The 18,337-nt window shown below is 60.5% G+C and overlaps 1 protein-coding gene and 1 non-coding gene across 10 annotated transcripts in view; both read right to left on the bottom strand.

The window, feature by feature from the left end:
- Positions 1-539: 539 nt before the first annotated feature.
- MYO9B (myosin IXB) overlaps positions 540-18,337 on the bottom strand; it is a 90,468-nt gene continuing 72,670 nt past the window's right edge. For 3 of the 9 annotated variants that reach the window (XM_042928821.1, XM_042928828.1, XM_042928823.1), the window contains 22 exons: positions 16,499-16,621; positions 15,243-15,392; positions 14,990-15,156; positions 13,383-14,282; positions 12,621-12,693; positions 12,302-12,426; positions 10,112-10,245; positions 9,690-9,880; positions 8,461-8,559; positions 8,177-8,350; positions 8,052-8,093; positions 7,751-7,862; positions 6,636-6,709; positions 5,989-6,181; positions 5,772-5,900; positions 5,402-5,507; positions 4,976-5,107; positions 3,894-4,017; positions 3,391-3,438; positions 2,903-3,045; positions 2,108-2,235; positions 1,855-1,987 (listed from right to left, as the gene is read on the bottom strand). In XM_042928821.1, coding sequence (XP_042784755.1) covers positions 1,944-1,987; positions 2,108-2,235; positions 2,903-3,045; positions 3,391-3,438; positions 3,894-4,017; positions 4,976-5,107; positions 5,402-5,507; positions 5,772-5,900; positions 5,989-6,181; positions 6,636-6,709; positions 7,751-7,862; positions 8,052-8,093; positions 8,177-8,350; positions 8,461-8,559; positions 9,690-9,880; positions 10,112-10,245; positions 12,302-12,426; positions 12,621-12,693; positions 13,383-14,282; positions 14,990-15,156; positions 15,243-15,392; positions 16,499-16,621 — 3,411 coding nt within the window. In that variant the 3' untranslated portion in view covers positions 1,855-1,943. Of the gene's footprint in view, positions 2,236-2,902; positions 3,046-3,390; positions 3,439-3,893; positions 4,018-4,975; positions 5,108-5,401; positions 5,508-5,771; positions 5,901-5,988; positions 6,182-6,635; positions 6,710-7,750; positions 7,863-8,051; positions 8,094-8,176; positions 8,351-8,460; positions 8,560-9,689; positions 9,881-10,111; positions 10,246-12,301; positions 12,427-12,620; positions 12,694-13,382; positions 14,283-14,989; positions 15,157-15,242; positions 15,393-16,498; positions 16,622-18,337 lie in introns of all 9 variants that reach the window. The other 6 variants (XM_042928826.1, XM_042928827.1, XM_042928825.1 and 3 more) reach the window with 4 other exon arrangements.
- Positions 9,338-9,415, bottom strand: TRNAK-CUU. The gene has a single exon. It is a non-coding gene; the product is annotated as a tRNA-Lys (tRNA).

The raw sequence follows: 18,337 nt of genomic DNA, 5'->3' as shown, positions 1-18,337 counted from the left end.
GTCATGTGCAGTCTGGACTAGGGCTCTTCACTGTCCCCCACCCCACCCCCATGGGCCCCACCTGCCAGCAGGTTCCCACAACTGCCCATCTGATTTGCAGCCTGGGAGCTGGTCTGAGAGGGGATGGTGGGGGTGTGTGGTTTCTAGCTCTGTTGGGCTCACCAGGAACCGATCCCTTCATAGGGCAGATGGCCCCTACAGCTGACATTTAAGCCCTACCTGGGGAGAGGCTGGGTGCTGAAACAGGGCACCAGGAGGCAGCTCCCAGGACAACAGGCTCTGCCAGCCCCTCACCCCCATTTCCAGATCAATTAACAAGCCCTTCCAGCAAGCCCACCACTCGAGCCCCCGGAGTGCGTGTGAAATTCCAGCAGCAGCATTTGCGGGACAATCGAGGCAGGTCCTCCCAGGCCGGGGGGCACATCCCCCTGCCCTGCACCCCTTTTGGCTGAGGTCACAGGGGGGACCCCTCCCCCGCCCCACCTGTCAATCCCTGCTCCTCCGACTCTGAACCAGTCCGAGCAGGAATTGCACGCAAACACTTTTCAGGCACTTTTTATTTCACACGGCTCGTGGGGCACCTGGGGCACCTCTCGTACCAGACCTGTGGCCGTGTGTCTGGGGAGCGACCCAGGCCTGAGAGAGAGGAAGCCCCACTCCGGAGATTCCCCAGACTGTCACTGTTGACCAGTAGGAATGTACAACCCCAGGCCTTGCCCTCCCTGCCGGTGAGTGGTCCTGAGTCGCGGCTCCTGTTCGCCACACGGAACGGGCGGCGTGCCAAGGATGGCCTCCTCCAGCCTCCTGAGTCCAGGGCGTGGTGGACAGAAGAGTGACGGCCACATTCAAGTCTCCCTGGGATGTGAGGTCTGTGGTGCTGCGGGCGGAGGCTGCCTACCACCCTGTGTCCTGACTCCAACCACCAGCCTTGATCCCCAGAGAGGCTCCAACGCTCCCTCAAGTGCATGCCGGCCAGGTGGCCGGTTGCCAGCTGGGCCAGAGGAGGAGTCTGAGACGGACTTGGGGCAGTCAGGTGCCCCAAGGGTCCAAAGCCCCTGCGCACGGTCCTGGCCCTCAGACCACGGGCCCCGAGCCGTCCTCAGTGCGAGTCTGGGCCTCCTCCGTGTGGCGGCTGTTGCGGGCTTTGCTCCAAAGACTCATGTCCAGGTTACGAGGGCGATGCAGGGCGTTAATATAAAAGTTTGTACATACACGTATAAAAAACAATTTGGTCTCTTGTTAAGGCTGTTACAGTTTGAAGTTATGTAAACCACGCACGAAGAAACAGTTACCATAAAAACAAAAAGGGAGGTGGGAGATGCCAGGCTGCCCACCGTGATTTGGTGCTCTGGGTGGGCGTGTCTGTGTGACGTGGGGGCCCAGCAAGGGTGACCGGGCCTCGGCTGGCCTCTCCCCGCCTGGACTCCGCACTCGGAGCTGACGCCCACCTCACACTGCTTTCGGAGCTTTTCATTCGGAATCCTTCTCGGCCAAATGCTGGCTCTGCAGCTCGCGCCCAGCTCCGGCATTGGGTCGTCCTCAGACACGCGGCCTCTGGCACTGTGTGGGCCCTCAGCCGTTGGCCTGGCCCGGGGTGGGGGGCAGGCAGTAGGTCGGGGGGTCCGAGTACCTCCGCTTGGCCCCGGGAGGCTGGGCGTCCTCGTCCGGGGGCTCCCGAGTGCCCCGCGCGGGCAGGTGCGTGCCGGGTGTGATATACACAGAGTGCACCTGGTCCGGGCGGCGGGCGGGCGGCTCTCGGCGCCTCACTAGGGCAGCACCCTCCTGGGCACCCGGTGCCCGGCCAGGGAGGTGGGAGGGTAGGCCGGGTGGGAGCTTGATGTTGGCTGTGGGCATGATGGGGGTCCGCCGGGGGGTCTTCACTCTGACCGTCACGAAGGACGACGGCCTTCGTCGTGGAGGGGCGGCTGCCACGGGGAGGGGGCTCAGGGCGGGCGCGCCGGGGCTGGGGAGAGCAGGCGCGGGGGCCCTTTTGAGAGACAGACGGCAGGGTTACTGCAGCTTCAGGGCCAGTAGATGGACCCTTGCCCCAGGGCCTGCCGGTGGTGGACACGGGAAGGAGAAAAGCAGACGCCGCCTTAATACTGACCTTCTGAGGCCCCCCGCCCGGCCCGCTCTTCCAACAGGCTCTCGGTGCTGGCCGACGTTTCCGAGTCCAGGTTTTCCTCGTCGGAGCCCCGAGGGTCCAGCTCCGGCAGCCGGTAGGTGATGTCCTCCCTGGAGATGAGGGGGTCACGGTGTCTAAGGCTGTTCCCAAGGTGAAAGACCACCCCTCCAGAGTGCCAGCCGCCGGGTAGGGGGCAGAACAGGCCTTCCTGGTCCTGGATGGGAGTCCCTGCTCCCAGCACCCCCAATACCCATCCCCAAATCACACCTGGCCCGGAGAAACTCATGGGAGGGATGTGTCAGGCTGCTGAGGGAAGGCCCTGTACTGAGCTAGTGACCTGCTTCTGCCTCAGGGCCTTTGCAAGTGTTGTTCCCTCTGCCTGGAGTGCCCTACCTTGTTCCTAAGACTAGGGTGGCCAGGTGGCCCGGGTCACACCTGTTCTCCTGGCATGTTAATGGTGCCCTATTCACACGTCTTGGCGGGACGACAGATTGGTCACTCCAGTTAAGACCAACTTCCAGGCAAAGTTTGGGCATTACCCCTCTGCTGCCCCTTCTTTCTTCGTGGGCCACCACGGTTCCCGGTGGCCAAGTGTGGGGTTTAAACAGAGCCCTAGGCTGCGTGTTAGGACAGCAGCACCCCACAAGGTGGGTACTGGATGGCGGGAATGAGCCTAGCCCGTCAGCCTCCTAACTGCCAGGTCCGCTATGGCAGAGGGGCCTGGGGGTGGGGGCCGGACGGCAGAGCCGAGGGCAGGAAGGGGGCAGAGACACTTGCTTCTCCTCCTTGATGGACTGGATCCGCTCAATGAGGATCTCCTTCTCGCGGTCCTCGTCACCGCTGGGCACTTCCTCTTCTGGCAGCACCCCGAGATCCTCCAGGCCGCCCGCACTGCTTCCCCGGGTCTTGGGGCTCTTGTTCTGCAACAGACAAACGGCAGGTCTGGCTGGCCCCTCTGGACGGTGGGCTCAGTGCTCACGGGAGGGAGAGGGTGGTGTGAACGGCTCTGGGAGAGATTAGTTCTGATGTGGAAGGGTGGGCTTAGTGAGGCTGCTCCGGGGATCAGGTGGGGACCGAGTGGCCGGTGCTAGGCTGATTAGTCATCCTCAGCGCAGGTGGGCAGCAGGCGACGGGCCTCCCCCAGCATGCACTTCCAGAAGGTTAGGACACGCTCAGTCTATCCTAGGAGACCACGGGCATGAGGTGAACCCAGCATGCACCACGCCCGGAGACATGCAGGGTGGGCCCGCGGAACATGTACATACCAGGACCCCCTCATAGGGAGACGAAAACCCCAGTTTGAGAGGCCATGGCTGGGAAAGAGATGAACAGAGGGTGACCACACAGGGCCAGGATCACCACACGGGTGTAAGTCACGGGCACCGGAGCCACATCTGGCTGCGGGGACAAGGATGGGGTCCTCCCCCGGGAGCCCCAGACCTGCCTCCCCCTCAGCCCCCACCCCCACTGTAGGGCCACTTCTGCTGTGGGAAGTCTTCCCCGTAGGCGGGGCTGGTGGATGACCTGAACCATCACCAAGCGGGTGCCAGGTCCCCTGCTGCCCTTCGAGGGGCACTCGGCATGAGGCTGGGGGAGGGAGGCGGTCGTTTAGCCGATGTGGGGGACCTGGCTCCCAACCTTGCTCCCATGAGGCCCCTGGCCAGGCAGCTTGTGGCCGAGGGTGGGCAGGGAGCGCAAGGAGTGATGGCGTGAGGCCCCGCCCCCCGCCCCAGCCCCGCCCACCGGCCCCGCCCACCCCTCCACTCACAGTGTTCTGTCGCAGGAGGGAGAGTCTGCGGAAGGCGATGCTCTCCGCGGCTTCCAGCTGGCTGATCTCCTCCATCTTCACCTTGTACTTCCTCATCTGTTCCTTGATCAGCATCTCCACGCACCTGCGGAGAAGGTGACTCAGTCACTGCCCCAGGACGGCCAGCGTCAGGGCCTGGCGTCTGGAGAGGCACTGGCCGGAGACTGGGGCACGGCGGCCAGGCAGAGATCCAGAGACCAGGCAGGGCCACAGACACAGCCGTGGGCTGTGTCATCTCGGTGCCAGCTCACCGTGTGACCTCGTGCGGCTCACTCCACCTCTCTGAGCCTGAGCCTCGGACTCAACCAGCCTGGTTTGAAGGAGGAGGTACAGTACGCGGATCAGAGTGAACCGATCCCTCACAGTCACCCTGCAGGGTGGGGGTTCTCCCACCTCCCGTGGAAGCATGAGGAACGGGGAGGCTGGGCGATTTGTCACAGGGGCCGCGGGCAAGCAACCCCAAGGGCTCCAGAAGGTGCACTGTGAGTGGTTAAGTGTGTGGGGGGCTCAGCCTGCGGTGGTCGGTGGGGGGAGGGCGGGCAGCTCAGCCCGAAGAAAGAATCACAGCTCAGGTCTCCCGACATCTTGACCACATGAGGAAAAAAGGAGCAAAGAGTGTGGCGGAAGAGGCCGGAAGGAACTCTGTCAGCACCACGCAGCTACTGGGGTAGCGTCAGGGCCACCCAAGAAACCGCCTAGGGTGACACGTTCTTATTTTCACAATTCGAAGCCTGAACAATGTCCTCTCGGTCGCTGATGTCTAACGACTTTCTTCGGAGTTCTTTTGAAGAACTTTGAAAACTTTTGAAGATGGCGCAGTGGGGAGAAGGGGAAGAACCCCCCAGGCCACTGCTGCTTTTCCTGACGGCTTTCGTTGCTAACCAGAGGCCGAGAACACGGGGCTTTGCCGTCTGCCCCTCGCCCTGCAACTGGAGACGAGGGCTTTCTCCTCCTTTTTGTGTTCTCCAGCCTCAAAAGCATTCGGAAGTGATGCCCTAGCTGCCGGAGGAGACGGCGCGGGGGCCCTGGCGCCTGGCACTCACGTGGTGACCTTGAGGACATCCTTCATGCTGGTCAGTGGGTCTGAGTTGTCAGGGCAGCGCAGGAGGCAGGGCGCGAAGATGATAGCGAGAGCACTGGGCGACATGCGGTTCACGTCCTCGAGCAGGGCCACCCTGCGTGGTGAGCAGCAGTTAGGGGTGGCCAGGGAGCCCCGAGACTGGAGGCCAGGACCCTGGGGCCGCTGCCAGGACAAGTGCCTCCAGACCCTGGAGGTGGAGGCTAGCACCTCGCTTCCATGGGGCAGAGAGCCACCACAGGAGAGCGTGGGGGGCCCCTCCCCGCCCCCCGCCCCCAACCCGGGCCCGGGGCCTGGGGTGCAACCACCAGAGAACGCTGGCCCAGGGAACACTGTGGCGGGGCTCCTGATGGGGACCCCCACCCCACGAGAGCAGGTGGCAGGCACTTGCTTGACGAGGTGGAAGATGAGCCGCTCCAGTGAGTTGTGGTTGGCCTCAGGCAGGTGCTCCAGGACGGTGTAGATGGCGGCCAGCTGCTCCTGCTTTCCCGGCAGCTCTGGAAGGGCCCAGGGCGTCAGCTCCCCATGGCGCTGGCCCCCACACGTTCCCGGGGCTCAGGGGAGCCCCCCCGCCACATGGGGCCAGATGCGGGGCCACAGAGGGGTCCTGGCCCTGTCCTAGGCTGGGGACCCGCACCGGGCTGGCTGCTTTGAGCCTTGGCTTCTCAGCTGTGCCTCCCCGATTAGCCGCAGTGAGCGCACGTGGTTCCAACCCTGGCCGTGGCCATCTGCCCTGCCCTCGCTGCTGCCGTGGGACTCACCTACGGCTCGGAGGAAGTCGCCGTACTGGGCAAAAGTCATGAGGGGCTCAGGCAGCTCCCGAAGCCACTGCTTGAGCACGCCGGTGATGGCATGGATGGGGAAGTTCTCCAGCTTGACGGCCGCGGGGTCTGCGGGGAGGCGGGGGGTGGGGCTGGTGAGCGCAGGCAGGGGGGCTGTGCCCCAGCCCCCTCGTGCCCACTCCCCCCGGACACCCACCTGTCTGCAGTGCCTGTCGGAGCTCCCGCGTGCGGTTGGCAGCGCCCGACTTGCGGTAGAGGCCCTCGGTGTACAGGCCGTGCATCTCCACATGTTCCAGAAGCTTCTCCAGCACAACAGGCACTGAGGCCTTGTCACTGGTCAGGCTGTCCACGCACACGCCGAAGTGGCCCGGCTCGGCGCCTGGCTCGCTCTGCAGTACCAGAGGTTGGGGGGGGGTGGTCAGGTCTCCTGTGTGGGCTCTACCCTCCCTGCCCCTCATGCCTCCCACAGGCTGCTGGGGGTGCCCGGCTGGGGAGGTGAGCTTGCTGGCCGCTGGGCAGGGGCTCCCCCTGCGGAGTGGCCCCAGCTGCTTCAGGGTGGTTGGTCCTGCTTCCACTGCAGCTCCAATGCTTGGGACCCTGCCTCCCTCACGCAGAGTTGGGGATGCCCTCCTGGGTCTCGGGTGGGGCAGGGCTGGGGGTCTGAGACGCACGTATAAGCCCAGTCCTGTCTCAGGGGACCCCGAGGAGCTCTGACAGAACAGGGGCTGCAAACCAGCCCCTCGTCTGACACCCTACACTGGCCTGGCACCAAGCACACCCTCTCCTCCACATCGCTCGGGAGGGCCTCCCCTAGGTGTTCCGGAAAGTTCCCGGCCCGCTCACCTTTCTCCTGCATGCGTAGGCGCAGTAGGTCTGAATCTTGGGCACACACTTCTTGTGGCAGGTCATCTTGCACACTAGGAGGTAAGGGGGGGGGGTGGTCACAGATGATGCATCGAGGACCCCGGTTTCCCGAGGCCGCCTGCCCTGTCGGCCAGGGACCCGCTGACCAGCTTCTAAATTGGAGTCCTACGAATCCCTGCCCTGATGCCCAGGCGAGGAAGCCACGTGGGCAGATGTTCACAGCTGGTGACTGTCTATGGCCTCAGAGTCTGGCTGGCGGGACAGGAGCAAGGTCTCGGGACGGGGGAGGTGGGGGGCAGGGGCATACTTGAGAGAGGAAATTGCCTGAGGCCAAAAAGGAGAGGGCAGCCAGTGTCCTTGTCTCAGGACGGTGACAACTGCCTGGGTATTTTTTTTTTTTTTTTTTAACATTTTTATTTATTTTTGAGAGAGTGTCAGTGGGGGAGGGGCAGAGAGAAAGCGAGACACAGAATCGGAAGCACTGCCTGGGTATCTGTGATGGACATGAGGGGACAGATCGCTCTTTACACAGGGACTGAGGAGACAGGAGACCCCGGGCAGAAGAGAGAGAGGCCCAGGGAGAGAAGGCCGATCACTGCAGGAAAATATAACAGCCAGAGACCGACTGACCCGGCCCCGGCCTCCTGCCAGCTGGGTCATCCTGGGCTGTATGTTTCTCGGGGTTCCTGTGGGACTGACTGACCTCGCCTGGCACATGAGGGAGGGACTCGGGGGGTCGAGAGAGGCGCTGGAGTTCAGGCAGCAGGGGCAGTGTGTTGACAGGCTTGGAGGAAGGACGTGGGGTAACCTGCCGAGGTGGAGGGCAGGCTGCAGAGGTGGCTGGGGGCCTCAGGGCTGGCTGAGAATCGGGATCTGCCCCAGGGTGACAGTGGGAGGTCTGAGTGCGTGAGGTGTGGCGAGGGCAGTGTTCCAGAAAGATCCACCCTGTGGCTCGAGTGAAGGCCCTGGTGCACGGTGAGGGGTTGGGGACATGGTGGGGGATCAGGGGGCCTGGTAGGAGGGTCCCGGGGCAAGGTGAGGGTCAGGGGGAGTGGTGACAGCGTTAGGGGACGCGGGGGGGTTGGGGCACTCACCGCTGCAGAGCAGGGCCTTGTCCATGAGCCAGATGTAGGAGAGACACTGCTCACACGACTGAGGGATGCTCACCTGGTAGCTGGCGAATACGTGCCCATTGTGTTGCTGGACCTGGGGGCGGTGGAGGAGGGCGCTGAGCGGCGAGGGCAGACCCTCCACGGTCTCACCACGGGGCCGCCCAGCGTGCACGCGGCCCGTGGCCTATCGGGGCCGAGGTTCCCATTCACGGCCGGGTTCCCTAGGGCTGGGCGGGACAACATGCTCACACACATGCTCTCTCGCACGCGTGCAAATACTCACAGCGCGGTCCTGCTTCCGCTTCTTCTTCTGGGCTTTGCTCTGCTGTGAGGGGGCACAGAGGCGAAGTCTGTGTGGGCCCCGGGAGCGCCCCCGCCTGCCCCCGTCCCCGAAGCCGCGCCACCAACCTTGGGCGGCTCGAAGTCATTCTTGGTGTGTCCGCGGGTGAACTCGTCGAGCAGCGACTGGAAAAGGTTGAGGACCAAGTTGGTGTCCTTCTCCCCGCGCTCGGCCGCCAGGTTGTTCACGACAATCTGGTAGTTCTCCATCAGGTCCTTGTAGCCGACGTGGATCTTCCCATTCTGCAGGGATGCAGGCGTGACCGGGGGGGAAAGACAGAAGGGGGAGGCGCCCGGGAGAGGCCATGGGGATCCCCACAGGGGCCCTCGCCAGGGCTGGGGGCTGCACGTACGGGGACAGAGTACATGGTTTTGAGGTTGCTCCTGAACTTCTCGGTGGCTTCGATGAATAAACTCTCAATGGGGGTCTTCTGGGAGCGCAGGTCGTTTATCTGCAGGAAGAAAGAGATGCGCTGACCCTGAGTGACCTCAGGTTTTGCAGCTGATTGGTGGCTGTTCCGCTCTGTCCCAAGTCCTTCCCTGGCTCCTCTGGGAAAAAATCTAGGCCCTCTGGCTAATCCCGGTCTTTCCAGTCCCCTTAGGTCGGGTTTACACCACCCAACATTTGGGGCTGGATCACACTGGGGGCTGTTGACCAGCACCCCTGGCCCCCACGCCCCAGATGCCAGTAGCACTCCCCAGTCAGGATAGTCAAAAATGTCTGCAGATGTCCCAGAGTGTCCCCTGGGGCAGGACCATCTCTGGTTGAAAACCACTGGTCTAGCTGGGGCCCTTCCTGCCAGCCCTCAGAGGCACTTAATACCGAGCCACGCCCCGGATCCATGCTGTGGTCACTAATTCAGCTCCACTGTATACACTAAGCACTCAATCAGCATCTGCCCTGAGACCCAGCGTGTTTCGTAAAAGTGTATTTTTTTTTTTCCTTTTAAATTTCTAACGTTTATTTTTGGGAGAGAGACAGGGCATAAGCGGGGGAGGGTTGGAGAGAGAGGGAGACACAGAATCCAAAGCGGGCTCCGGGCTCTGAGCGGTCAGCACAGAGCCTGATGCGGGGCTCGAACTTACAAACTGTGAGATCATGACCTGAGCTGAAGTTGGATGCCCAACCGACTGAGCCACCCAGGTGCCCCGGTTCTACATTTCCTGTGCAGTCCCTGTATTAAGACCCGCTGACCTTTTTTTTTTTTTTTTTTTTTAAAGTAAGCTCCATGCCCAACGTGGGGCTTGAACCCACGACCCTGAGATCAAGAGTCACATGCTCTACCGCCTGAGCCAGCACCTCAAGGCCCACTGAGTTTTTACACGAGATGTAAACATCTGTGGTGAGCAACAGGAACACCGGCTGCAGGTGTCCTCACGTGAGCCCAGGGAGGGGTTCTCATCTGGTTTCTGGAACTTTCTGTGCCGGAACCGTGCACCTGGATTTTCTGTTCCCGGCGCACGAAGGGCTGTGGTGTGGCGGCTCAGAAAACGGCCGGGTGGTGAAAACCCTTCTGGGGAGGCCCAGCTCTGACACTGTGTCTCCCCCCCCAAACCCTGTACGTGCCCCTGGGTGACCCACCTTGTTGAGCAGGAACTCATCCAGGTACTTGAGCTCGTTGGCGTTGGTGATCTGGCGGAACACCGACTCCCGCCACTTCTCGGACACCGTGATTCTGCCGATCTTGAGGTTTCGGTTCTTCTTCCCTTTGCCTCCTGGCTCCTTGGCGTGCTTCTCCCCGGCTGCGTGGCGGTGCTGGTGGCTGGAGGAGGCTGGAGGGAGAAGGAGCAGCTGGTGAGGTGGGTGCTGGGGGAGGCAGGGTCACACACACAGAGAACCAGGACCCTGCCCTGCCGCGAACCGGGGTCTGCAGCCAGAAAGTGCCCTGGTGGGGCTGGGACCAGCCCTCAAGCCCTGTGCCCAAGGCCCCACCTGGAGGCAGCACACGTCCCCAGGGACCCTGGCGGCTCCACCATCCATCCCTGAGGCTGCCGGCAACCAACCTTCTAGATTCTTCTTGGTGGCAGCAGCTTCCAGCACCGTGTGCCCTGGCACTGTGTTCTCAGTTTCCTCCACACCCTCCAGGCTGGCTTTTTTATCCTTGTTCTTGTGCAAGAAAAGTCTTTTAAAAGTGGATCTGTAGGGGAAAGTAAGGGGTTTCATTTAAGCCTCTGGAAATGACCACGGAAGCAAGGCTGAAGGAAAGGTCCTCTTACTTATAAAGAGACAAAATAACGCTTTTCTTGGTTGTCAACGCAATGAGGTCCTACTAAAAACGAGATTGGTTTGTGTGAACTGACAAGGGGGGTCAGGTGAAAAAGCAAGATGCAGGGAAGCCACCACAGCATGACCCCATTCTCATTAAGAAAAAAAAAAAAAAAAAAAAAAATAGAACTTACCCTCTGCCCCCTTAATGTGTTTTTACGGGCCCAAGTTTCAGGGGGAAAAAAAATCAAATACATGCCAAATCATACACTGAATGGTGTGCCCCCCAAAAGATATGTCCATGTGCTAAATAACGCTCAGGACCTGGGGGTGTGACTTTATTTGGGAAAAGGGTCTTTGCAGGGGCGCCGGTGGCTCAGTCGGTTAAGTGTCTCACTCTTGGTTTTGGCTCAGGTCATGGCCTTGTGGTTTCTTTCTTTCTTTTTTTTATTTTTATGTTTATTCATTTTTGAAGGACAGAGAGAGACAGAGCCCAAGCAGGGGAGGGGCAGAGAGAAGGGGAGACACAGAATCCGAAGCAGGCTCCAGGCTCTGAACCGTCAGCACAGAGCCCGACGCGGGGCTCGAACTCACGGACCGTGAGACCGTGACCTGAGCCGGAGTCGGCTGCTCGACCTACTGAGCCACCCAGGCGCCCCAATGACCTTGTGGTTTCTTGAATGTGAGCCCCGCGTCAGGCTCTGCGCTGGCAGCACGGGGCCCGCTTGGGATTCTCTCCGCCCCCTCCCCCCCCACCTTGTACTGTCTCTGTAGATCTCAAAAAAAAAAAAAGTCTTTGCAGATGTGACTAAGTTCTATGTGCCACGATCTGAATGTGTTTGTCGCCCCAAGTTCGTATGCTGAAGTCTAATCCCCAGTGTGACGGTATTAGGGGGCTGATTAGATCACGGGGGTAGAGTCCCTATAAATGGGACTAACGCCCTTACAAAAAGGGCCCCAGGGAGTTCCCTTGCCCTTCCTGCCACATGAGGCCCCATGAGAAGATGCCATCTGTGAACCAGGAAGTGGCCCCCACCACATACTGCATCTCCTGGTACCTTGGTCTTGAACTCCTAGCCCCCAGAACCGTAAGAAACACATGTAGCTCAAGCCACTTAGTCTGTGGTAGTTTTGTTAGAGCAGATGCTAAATGAAGCACTTGGAGCTGAGACCGTCCGGAATACCCCGTTGGGCCTTAAATCCAGTGACAAGTATCCTCATAAGAGACAGAGAAAGAGAAAACACAGAGGAGAGAAGAATGTCAGAGAGAGAAGACGGGGGCGGAGATGGGCTGATGCAGCCACAAGCCAAGGACACCCGGAGCCCCCAGGAACCGGAAGAGGCGAGGAAGGGCCCTTCCCCAGGGCCGTCCGAGGGAGCCGCCCTGCGGACACCCTGATCTCGGACTCGTGGCCGCCAGGGCCGTGAGAAGTGAATTCCAGTCGTTGGAAGCCCCCCTGGTTTGTGGGGCTTCGTTCTGCCTGCCTCTCCAAGCCTGTGCCGGCCCTTCCTCCGCCTCCCCGTCTCGGCGTTAGGATCAAAGCCCCGCCCATCCCATGGCCCATCCTCTCTGCTCTGTGATGGAACCATCTGGAGCAGTTCTGTGGAGCTTTGTGGGGACAGAGCCTTGGCCCAGTTTCTTCCATCCCAGGACCCAGGAGGGGTTTCTAAGGTAGAGGGGGCTGGATTTGGATACCATAACAAGTCAAAGGGAAACCGTCTCTCTGTGGACCCAGAGGAGGGGACCCAGACTGGCCCCAGACTTTAGTGGGAGTCATCAGGCTGGCGAGTGGCCACGCTGGCACATGAGGGGGGCGTGACCTGGGCTCTGTGAGGGATCTCTCGTCCCAGGCTGAGCGAACACCTGCCCCACCGTGCATCCTAACTGCCGTCAGTTCAGGAGACCAGACTGCTCTGAGATGGGAGGCCGTGGCAGGGACCCTGGGCATCCCCTGGTGACTTGAGCCACCTCCAGACCCCACACTTACTTAGAGTCTGCCTGGGAGCCTGGGGACAGCCCGGAATCTGTGCCGGCAGAAGCGTCGCCCGACTTCTTCTTCTGGACGGCCAGCTTCTTGGTGCCGGCCTCCCCGTCCACCGTTTCTGTAGAAGGCTGCCAGAGAACAGGGCTGGGTGAGCAAAGGCAGGCAGGACCTGCTGGAGGGAAAGCGGGGGTGCTCCGCTCCCCGTGCGCTCCATCCACCGACTTCCCTTCTCTTTTACGTTGCCCTTCGGGCAGAGCCAGGGCGCCCCGGGCAGAAGCGGGTTTGGCCCCTGAGAGGTGGCAGCCGCAGCCTGAAGCTTTACCTGAGTCTTGGTGTGGGACGGGGACAGGAGGAGCTTGGAGACGTCGCTCGTGGATAAGGAAATGCGCCTCTCCCTGTGAGATCACAGAAATGTGGCTTTTATTTACAAGAGCGAGTTGGACGGTTTTGGTGGTCCTGACTTGGGTGGGAGGGGACCAGGGACGCCGCTGGGTGCTCCCCAGTGTGCCGGACGGCCCAGCCCAGACAAGGAGCCCGACACAGGTGTCAGTGTGCGAGGCCCAGAAAGCCCGACCTAACAGCCCACATCCTCCTCCAGCCCTTTCGCCCTCTGGCCAAGCAGGTCTCTGGGAGGTCGGGCTGGCGACTCGGGAGTCATCGGTATGCAGCTAACTAAGGGTCAAGAGTTGGGCCCCTCTTCAATTCCTGGGTGAGTGCGATCACCCCTAATCGCTGCCGAGGAAACAGAAACCCAGGCAGGCCCGGGGAGTGGGGTGTTGCCCCGAGACGCTGCTTCCCACGAAGCCAGGGGATTTCTGTGTGAACACAGCTCGCTGTGGTGGGGGCCTCAGGGTCCCAGCTGGCCCCAGGCTCAGCGGCTCCTGCCAGATGCCTCCCCTCCACCTTCCTCTGCCCCTTCTCCCCTCCGTCCTCAGGGCTCCCACACTCAGAGCCACTCACATGTTTTTGGGACGTGCGGCACTGCCCTGGTCCTGCTGCCAGGAATCTGTGTGTCCCTCCACCCTGCCCGCCCAACCCAGCCTGGCACCCCGGGTGTCCAGACAAAGGAGGGCCCGGGGCTTACTCTGTGGGTGTGAGAGTGGCCTCCATAGCCCGGTACCGCTCGCTGAGGTCCAGGGACTGGCTCAGCATGGTGCTGGAACTGGCGGCCATCAGCTTCTTGCCCCGCCAGAGCTCCACGGCGCTGGCCAGCCGCTCAGAGTCCGGGTCCCGGTACCGCTGGATCTGGGTGGAGCCTCCGGGGCTCTCGGGCCTGTCCTGTGCCCTCAGGTCACCGCCGAGCTTGCTCTTGTCCTTGGGAGTCTCAGGGGTGGTGCTGGGGGTGGGCTCGCTGACCCTACTGTCCAAGGCTAGGCTGGTGGGCCGTTCCACGTGGCCAGGCGTTGGGTCCCCACCCTGGGGCACCTTCGGGGTTTCTCCGGGCAGCTGGCACGGTGGCTCCTCCGGCTGCTGCTTAAAAGCGTTCTCTGCCTCCGTCCCCAAGTCTGAAAGGGTTTCATCTTCTCTGCTCTCCTTTCTGTCTTCTGGGAGGCTCTCTTCTTGCTCGAGGATGGCCCTTCCAGAAGGCTCTCTGAGAGCAATCTCTTCCTTGCAGGACTGGATGTGTTTGTTCTGGAGCTTCACGTGCTCCAGCCCTCTCTGCCGCCGTGACTCGCGCTTCTCTCGGCTGCTGGGCACCTTCTCGTGACTTTCAGCCGTGTTCTTCTGGGGTGCGGGAGGTTTCTCCAGGCTGGGGACCTCCTCCGGTGGGGAGCTCTCTGCCAGGGGCTCATCGCTTGGCCACACCTCGGGCTCCACTGCCGAAGGCTCCCTGTCCTCCGATGGTTCCGGGCCCTGCCTGGGCACCTGCTCCTGCTCGGCCACCTGGCCTGGCCCTCCCTCCGCTGTTTCTTCCCTCAGGGCTTGCTGGGCCTCCCTCTCCTTCTCTTCAGCCTTCTGCTTCTCTGCGACCATCTGCCTGAAGCTGGTGTGAGGCGTTAAGGGGGAAATTTCAGGAACAAACATGCATGCCACCTCCAGAACCCACGCAGGGCATCAGGGGCCCCCGTGCCACCTGTGGGCTAGGGGCCAGGCTCTGCCTCTGTTAAATGGGGTAACCCTGGCCCTCGGAGAGGCTTCTGGAAATGTGGAAACTCTTCAGCTACGAAAGGGGGATACAGGAGGTGGCCCCTTATTGTCATGGCCACCTCTGCCCTGGGTCTCCCCACCGTGGGAAGGATCTGTTAAGAAATCCCTGAGTTCCTTTGGGGTCCCTGGCTGGGTGGACGCCTGAGATTCACGTATAAGAATGGGGCAAGGGGAACCGGCTATGGGCTGGTCCTAACAACCTAACCCTCCACCTCTGAAGCCAAGTGTTTCATTAAGGGGCCCAGGGAGGGCAGGTGCAGCGAAGGGGTGGGGGGGGTGGTCTCCAGTGGAGAGCCAGCCTGGCCAACAGTGACCTCTGTCTTCATCTACAGGTGCTGCCCACCAGCCCTGGAGCATCTCTCTCTCTGGGGCCGCGCGTGCCCAGACGGCTAGACTCCTGCCAGCCCCTCCCGGCTTCCCTGCGCCTAGAATCACGTCCTGATGGCTCCGCTGGCCAGAAGCCATCTCAGGCAGCTCTCGGGCGGGTGGAACGTTCGGGGCTGGGGGGAGCTGGGGGGCGAAGGGGGGCCTGGCTCTGCTCACCTCTTGCGCTGCAGGTGACCCCGGCAGAGGCTCTGCAGGCGGACGATACTCTGTCTCTGGTGCCGGTAGGCCACCCGTTGCCGGTAGCCCCTCCACGCAGCCTGGAGGTACACAGCGGCCTGCGTCCTCTCCAGCGTCCGGCGGACACGGTAGGACCGCCAGCAGGCCTGGGGGCGGAGCGGGCATTCAGGGACCCGGCACGTGGGACCCCCGGCTGCCCCCACCCCTAGCCCTGCAGGGGGCCGCCCGGTACCTGGATGGCGACGGCCGCCTGCCTCATCTGCAGGAAGTGGCGGCGTTCCAGCACCATCCGGAACCAGCTCTGGAGGAGCAGGATCTTCCGCACGACCTCCCGGTGCAGCGTCTCCTGCAGGGCTTGCCGCTCGGTCTCCTTCAGGAAAACCTGGCGGGCGGGGGCGGGGGTGGGTGGGCACAGGAGGGGTCAGCACAGCCCCCAGAATCCCCGTGCCCGGGAGGTCTCTGCACAGCCCACCCCGGAAGGGCGTGAGACCAAGCTGGCGTGCTGACCGACCCGACCACGGGGAGCTTTTTAATACGGTGAGAGAATTCATGTAACGTGAAACTAACCATTTCAGCGCAAACAGTTCAATGGCATTTGGTACCTTCGTGACAATGGTGCAAACATCGTTACTGTCTGGCTCCAGAACATTTCCACCACCCCCAGGAGAGGCCCATACCCATTAGCGGTCATCCCCCTGGCCCTCTCCCCCCAGCCCCTGGCCACCACTAATCTGCTTTCTCTGGATTTGCCTGTTCTGGATGTTTCATATACGTGGGATCACATACTACAGGCTTTTGTGTCTGGCTTCTTCTCTCGCTCACAACGTTGTCAAGGCTCATCCATATCATAACCTGGATCAGAGCCGTACCACATTGCATTGTATGGGTGGCCCGCGTGTTTTGAATCCGTTCATCAGCTGATGAACGGATGGCTTCTTTCTACCTTCTGGCTATTGTGACTCATGCCCCTGTGAACACGCGTGTATGAGGATTTGCTGGGACGCTTTCTTTCCAGGTCTTTTGGGTCCATACGTGCGGACTGAATTGCTGGGTCACGTGGTAACTCTAGGATTGCCTTGCTGGGGAACTGTGCGGGGACTTTTCACATCAGATGAAGCCCTAACGGGAGCTGACCTTACCGCTGTTGGACGGGGACAGTGGCTGGTGCCACATTAAGAAGCAACCAGCATGTACCTAGAGGTGGGAGACGGCGTCTGGAAGGAGCACAAGGGAATGAGACCTTCTGCCAGACATTAAGAGGTAGCAACTGGCCCCTGAGTCCCCTGCAGTAACCCTAGGCTATGTGTGAGGAAGCAGGAAAACAGGAGTGACGCCTGGGCCCCGCCCCTTAGAGGCACCCTTTGCCTTCTGGGAAGAAACATGCGCTGGGCCCCAAAAAAGACACTTCCGCAGCAGAGTCCCTTGTCTTTCAGGCTGTGGGAGGACCCTGTGGACGCTGGAAGCCCCCCGAGGGGCCGGAGTCCTGACCTTGGTCTTCCCGATCTGGTAGCTCCTCTTGTCTATGTCCATCTTTTCCAGCAGGGCAGAGATGACCTCCCTGCAGGGCTGGGCGTTCTTGGGCAGCAGCACCTGGAACTGCTCTGTGAAATCCTGGGGGATTGTGGCCAAGAAAAGAGAATCTCTGCTGAGCGCTCCCGCCACCAGCAAGGATAGGATGCTCCAGTGAATCCCAAATTTCCGAAGCCGGGACCTGGTTTGACCTGAATGGCACTGACCAAGCTAAAATCTCGGACTCTCTGCAGCAGCCTAAAGCTTAGGAAAGACTGCCACACACACAGAGCACCAGGGTCTTTCAGCCACTTCCTGAGTGGCTCTCCAGGGCCTACTGGGGGCTGGCATAGTTGGGGGGCATGGCCAGGAGACAGGGCTGCCTTTGGGGGGGCTCACGGTCTATGGCTCGTTGGAGGGCTGAGTCATAGCTGGAGATACAGAGCTTTTAAGTAAACAATTAGGTCAAATTTTTAGGAACCAAGCATGAGTGAAATACACTAGCATTTCCTCCCGTTTCTGGGATTTTGCTTTTTCTATTTACACAGGGTCAGAGAGATGCTATTTCCATTCTGCGGATGAGAAAAAGGAGGCAGGCCATGATGAAGCCATGTCCCCGAGGCCATATGGGGACAGCTGGATTGGGGACCAGGTGCCACTGGCTTCAGGCCCGGGGCTCACGTCAGTGCTCATACAGGTGGTGCCAGTTCAGGGCATGAGCCAGGGGTTCTCAACCTAGGCCAGCTTATCACCGGGGACATGTGGCGATGTCGGGAGACATCCAGGGTTCTCCCAACTTGGGAGCGGTGGGTGTTACTGACATCGAGTGGGTGGAGACCCAGGGATGCTGCTCAACATCCCATAATGCACAGGGCAGCCCCTGCAGCGAATGACCTGGTGGCCCTCAGTGTCAACGGTACGGCAGATGAGAAACTGCTACAGGAATTTGGTCTTTGCCAACTTGAGGTTACTAATGATCCTTTGTGGGTTTTTTTCCTTCTTGTTCTTTCTTCTTTATCTTGAGAGAGAGAGAGAGAGACAGAGAGCGCGTGCACATGCATAAACACACGTGGCGAAGTGGCAGAGAGGGAGAGAATCCCAAGCAGGCTCTGCACCATTAGCGTGGAGCCTGATGTGGGGCTCGAACTCAAACCATGAGATCGTGACCAGAGCTGAAGTCGGATGTCTAACCGACTGAGCCACCCAGGCACCTCGGATCCTTTTGTGTTTCTTTTGTTTTGTTTTCTTTTTTTTTTTTGAGAGAGAGAGCAGGGAAGGGGCAGAGAGAGAGGAGGAGAGAGAATCCCAAGCAGGCTCCATATTGTGAGCACATAGCCTGGTGTGGGGCTTGATCTCATGAACCATGAGATCATGACTAGAGCTGAAGTAGGATGTCTAACCGGCTGAGCCACCCAGGCACCTCTGATTCTTTTGTTTTTCTTTTCTTTTCTCTTCTTTTGAGGGAGAGAGAGAGAGAGAGAGAGCAGGCAAGGGGCAGAGAGAGAGGAGGAGAGAGAATCCCAAGCAGGCTCCATACTGTGAGCACACAACCTGATGGGGGGCTTGAACTCATGAACCATGAGATCATGAGCAGAGCTGAAGTCGGATGTCTAACCGACTGAGCCACCCAGGCACCTCTGATCCTTTTGTGTTTCTAAAAAGCCCAGGGAGCCATCTATGAAGTCATCACCTCCCGGGGCTCAGTTTCCGCATTGGCAAAACAGAAGCCAGGACCGCCTGCTGTTGGTTTGGCAGAATAAAAGAGATGGGTATAAAAGCGTCTGTCGCCGAAGATGCTCAACAGAGGGCAGAGCTGTG

Source organism: Panthera leo, chromosome A2, assembly GCF_018350215.1.
Source record: "Panthera leo isolate Ple1 chromosome A2, P.leo_Ple1_pat1.1, whole genome shotgun sequence".
Lineage (NCBI taxonomy): Eukaryota > Metazoa > Chordata > Mammalia > Carnivora > Felidae > Panthera > Panthera leo.
Note: the sequence above shows the minus strand (reverse complement) of the source record. Positions and strands in the feature narration are given on the sequence as shown.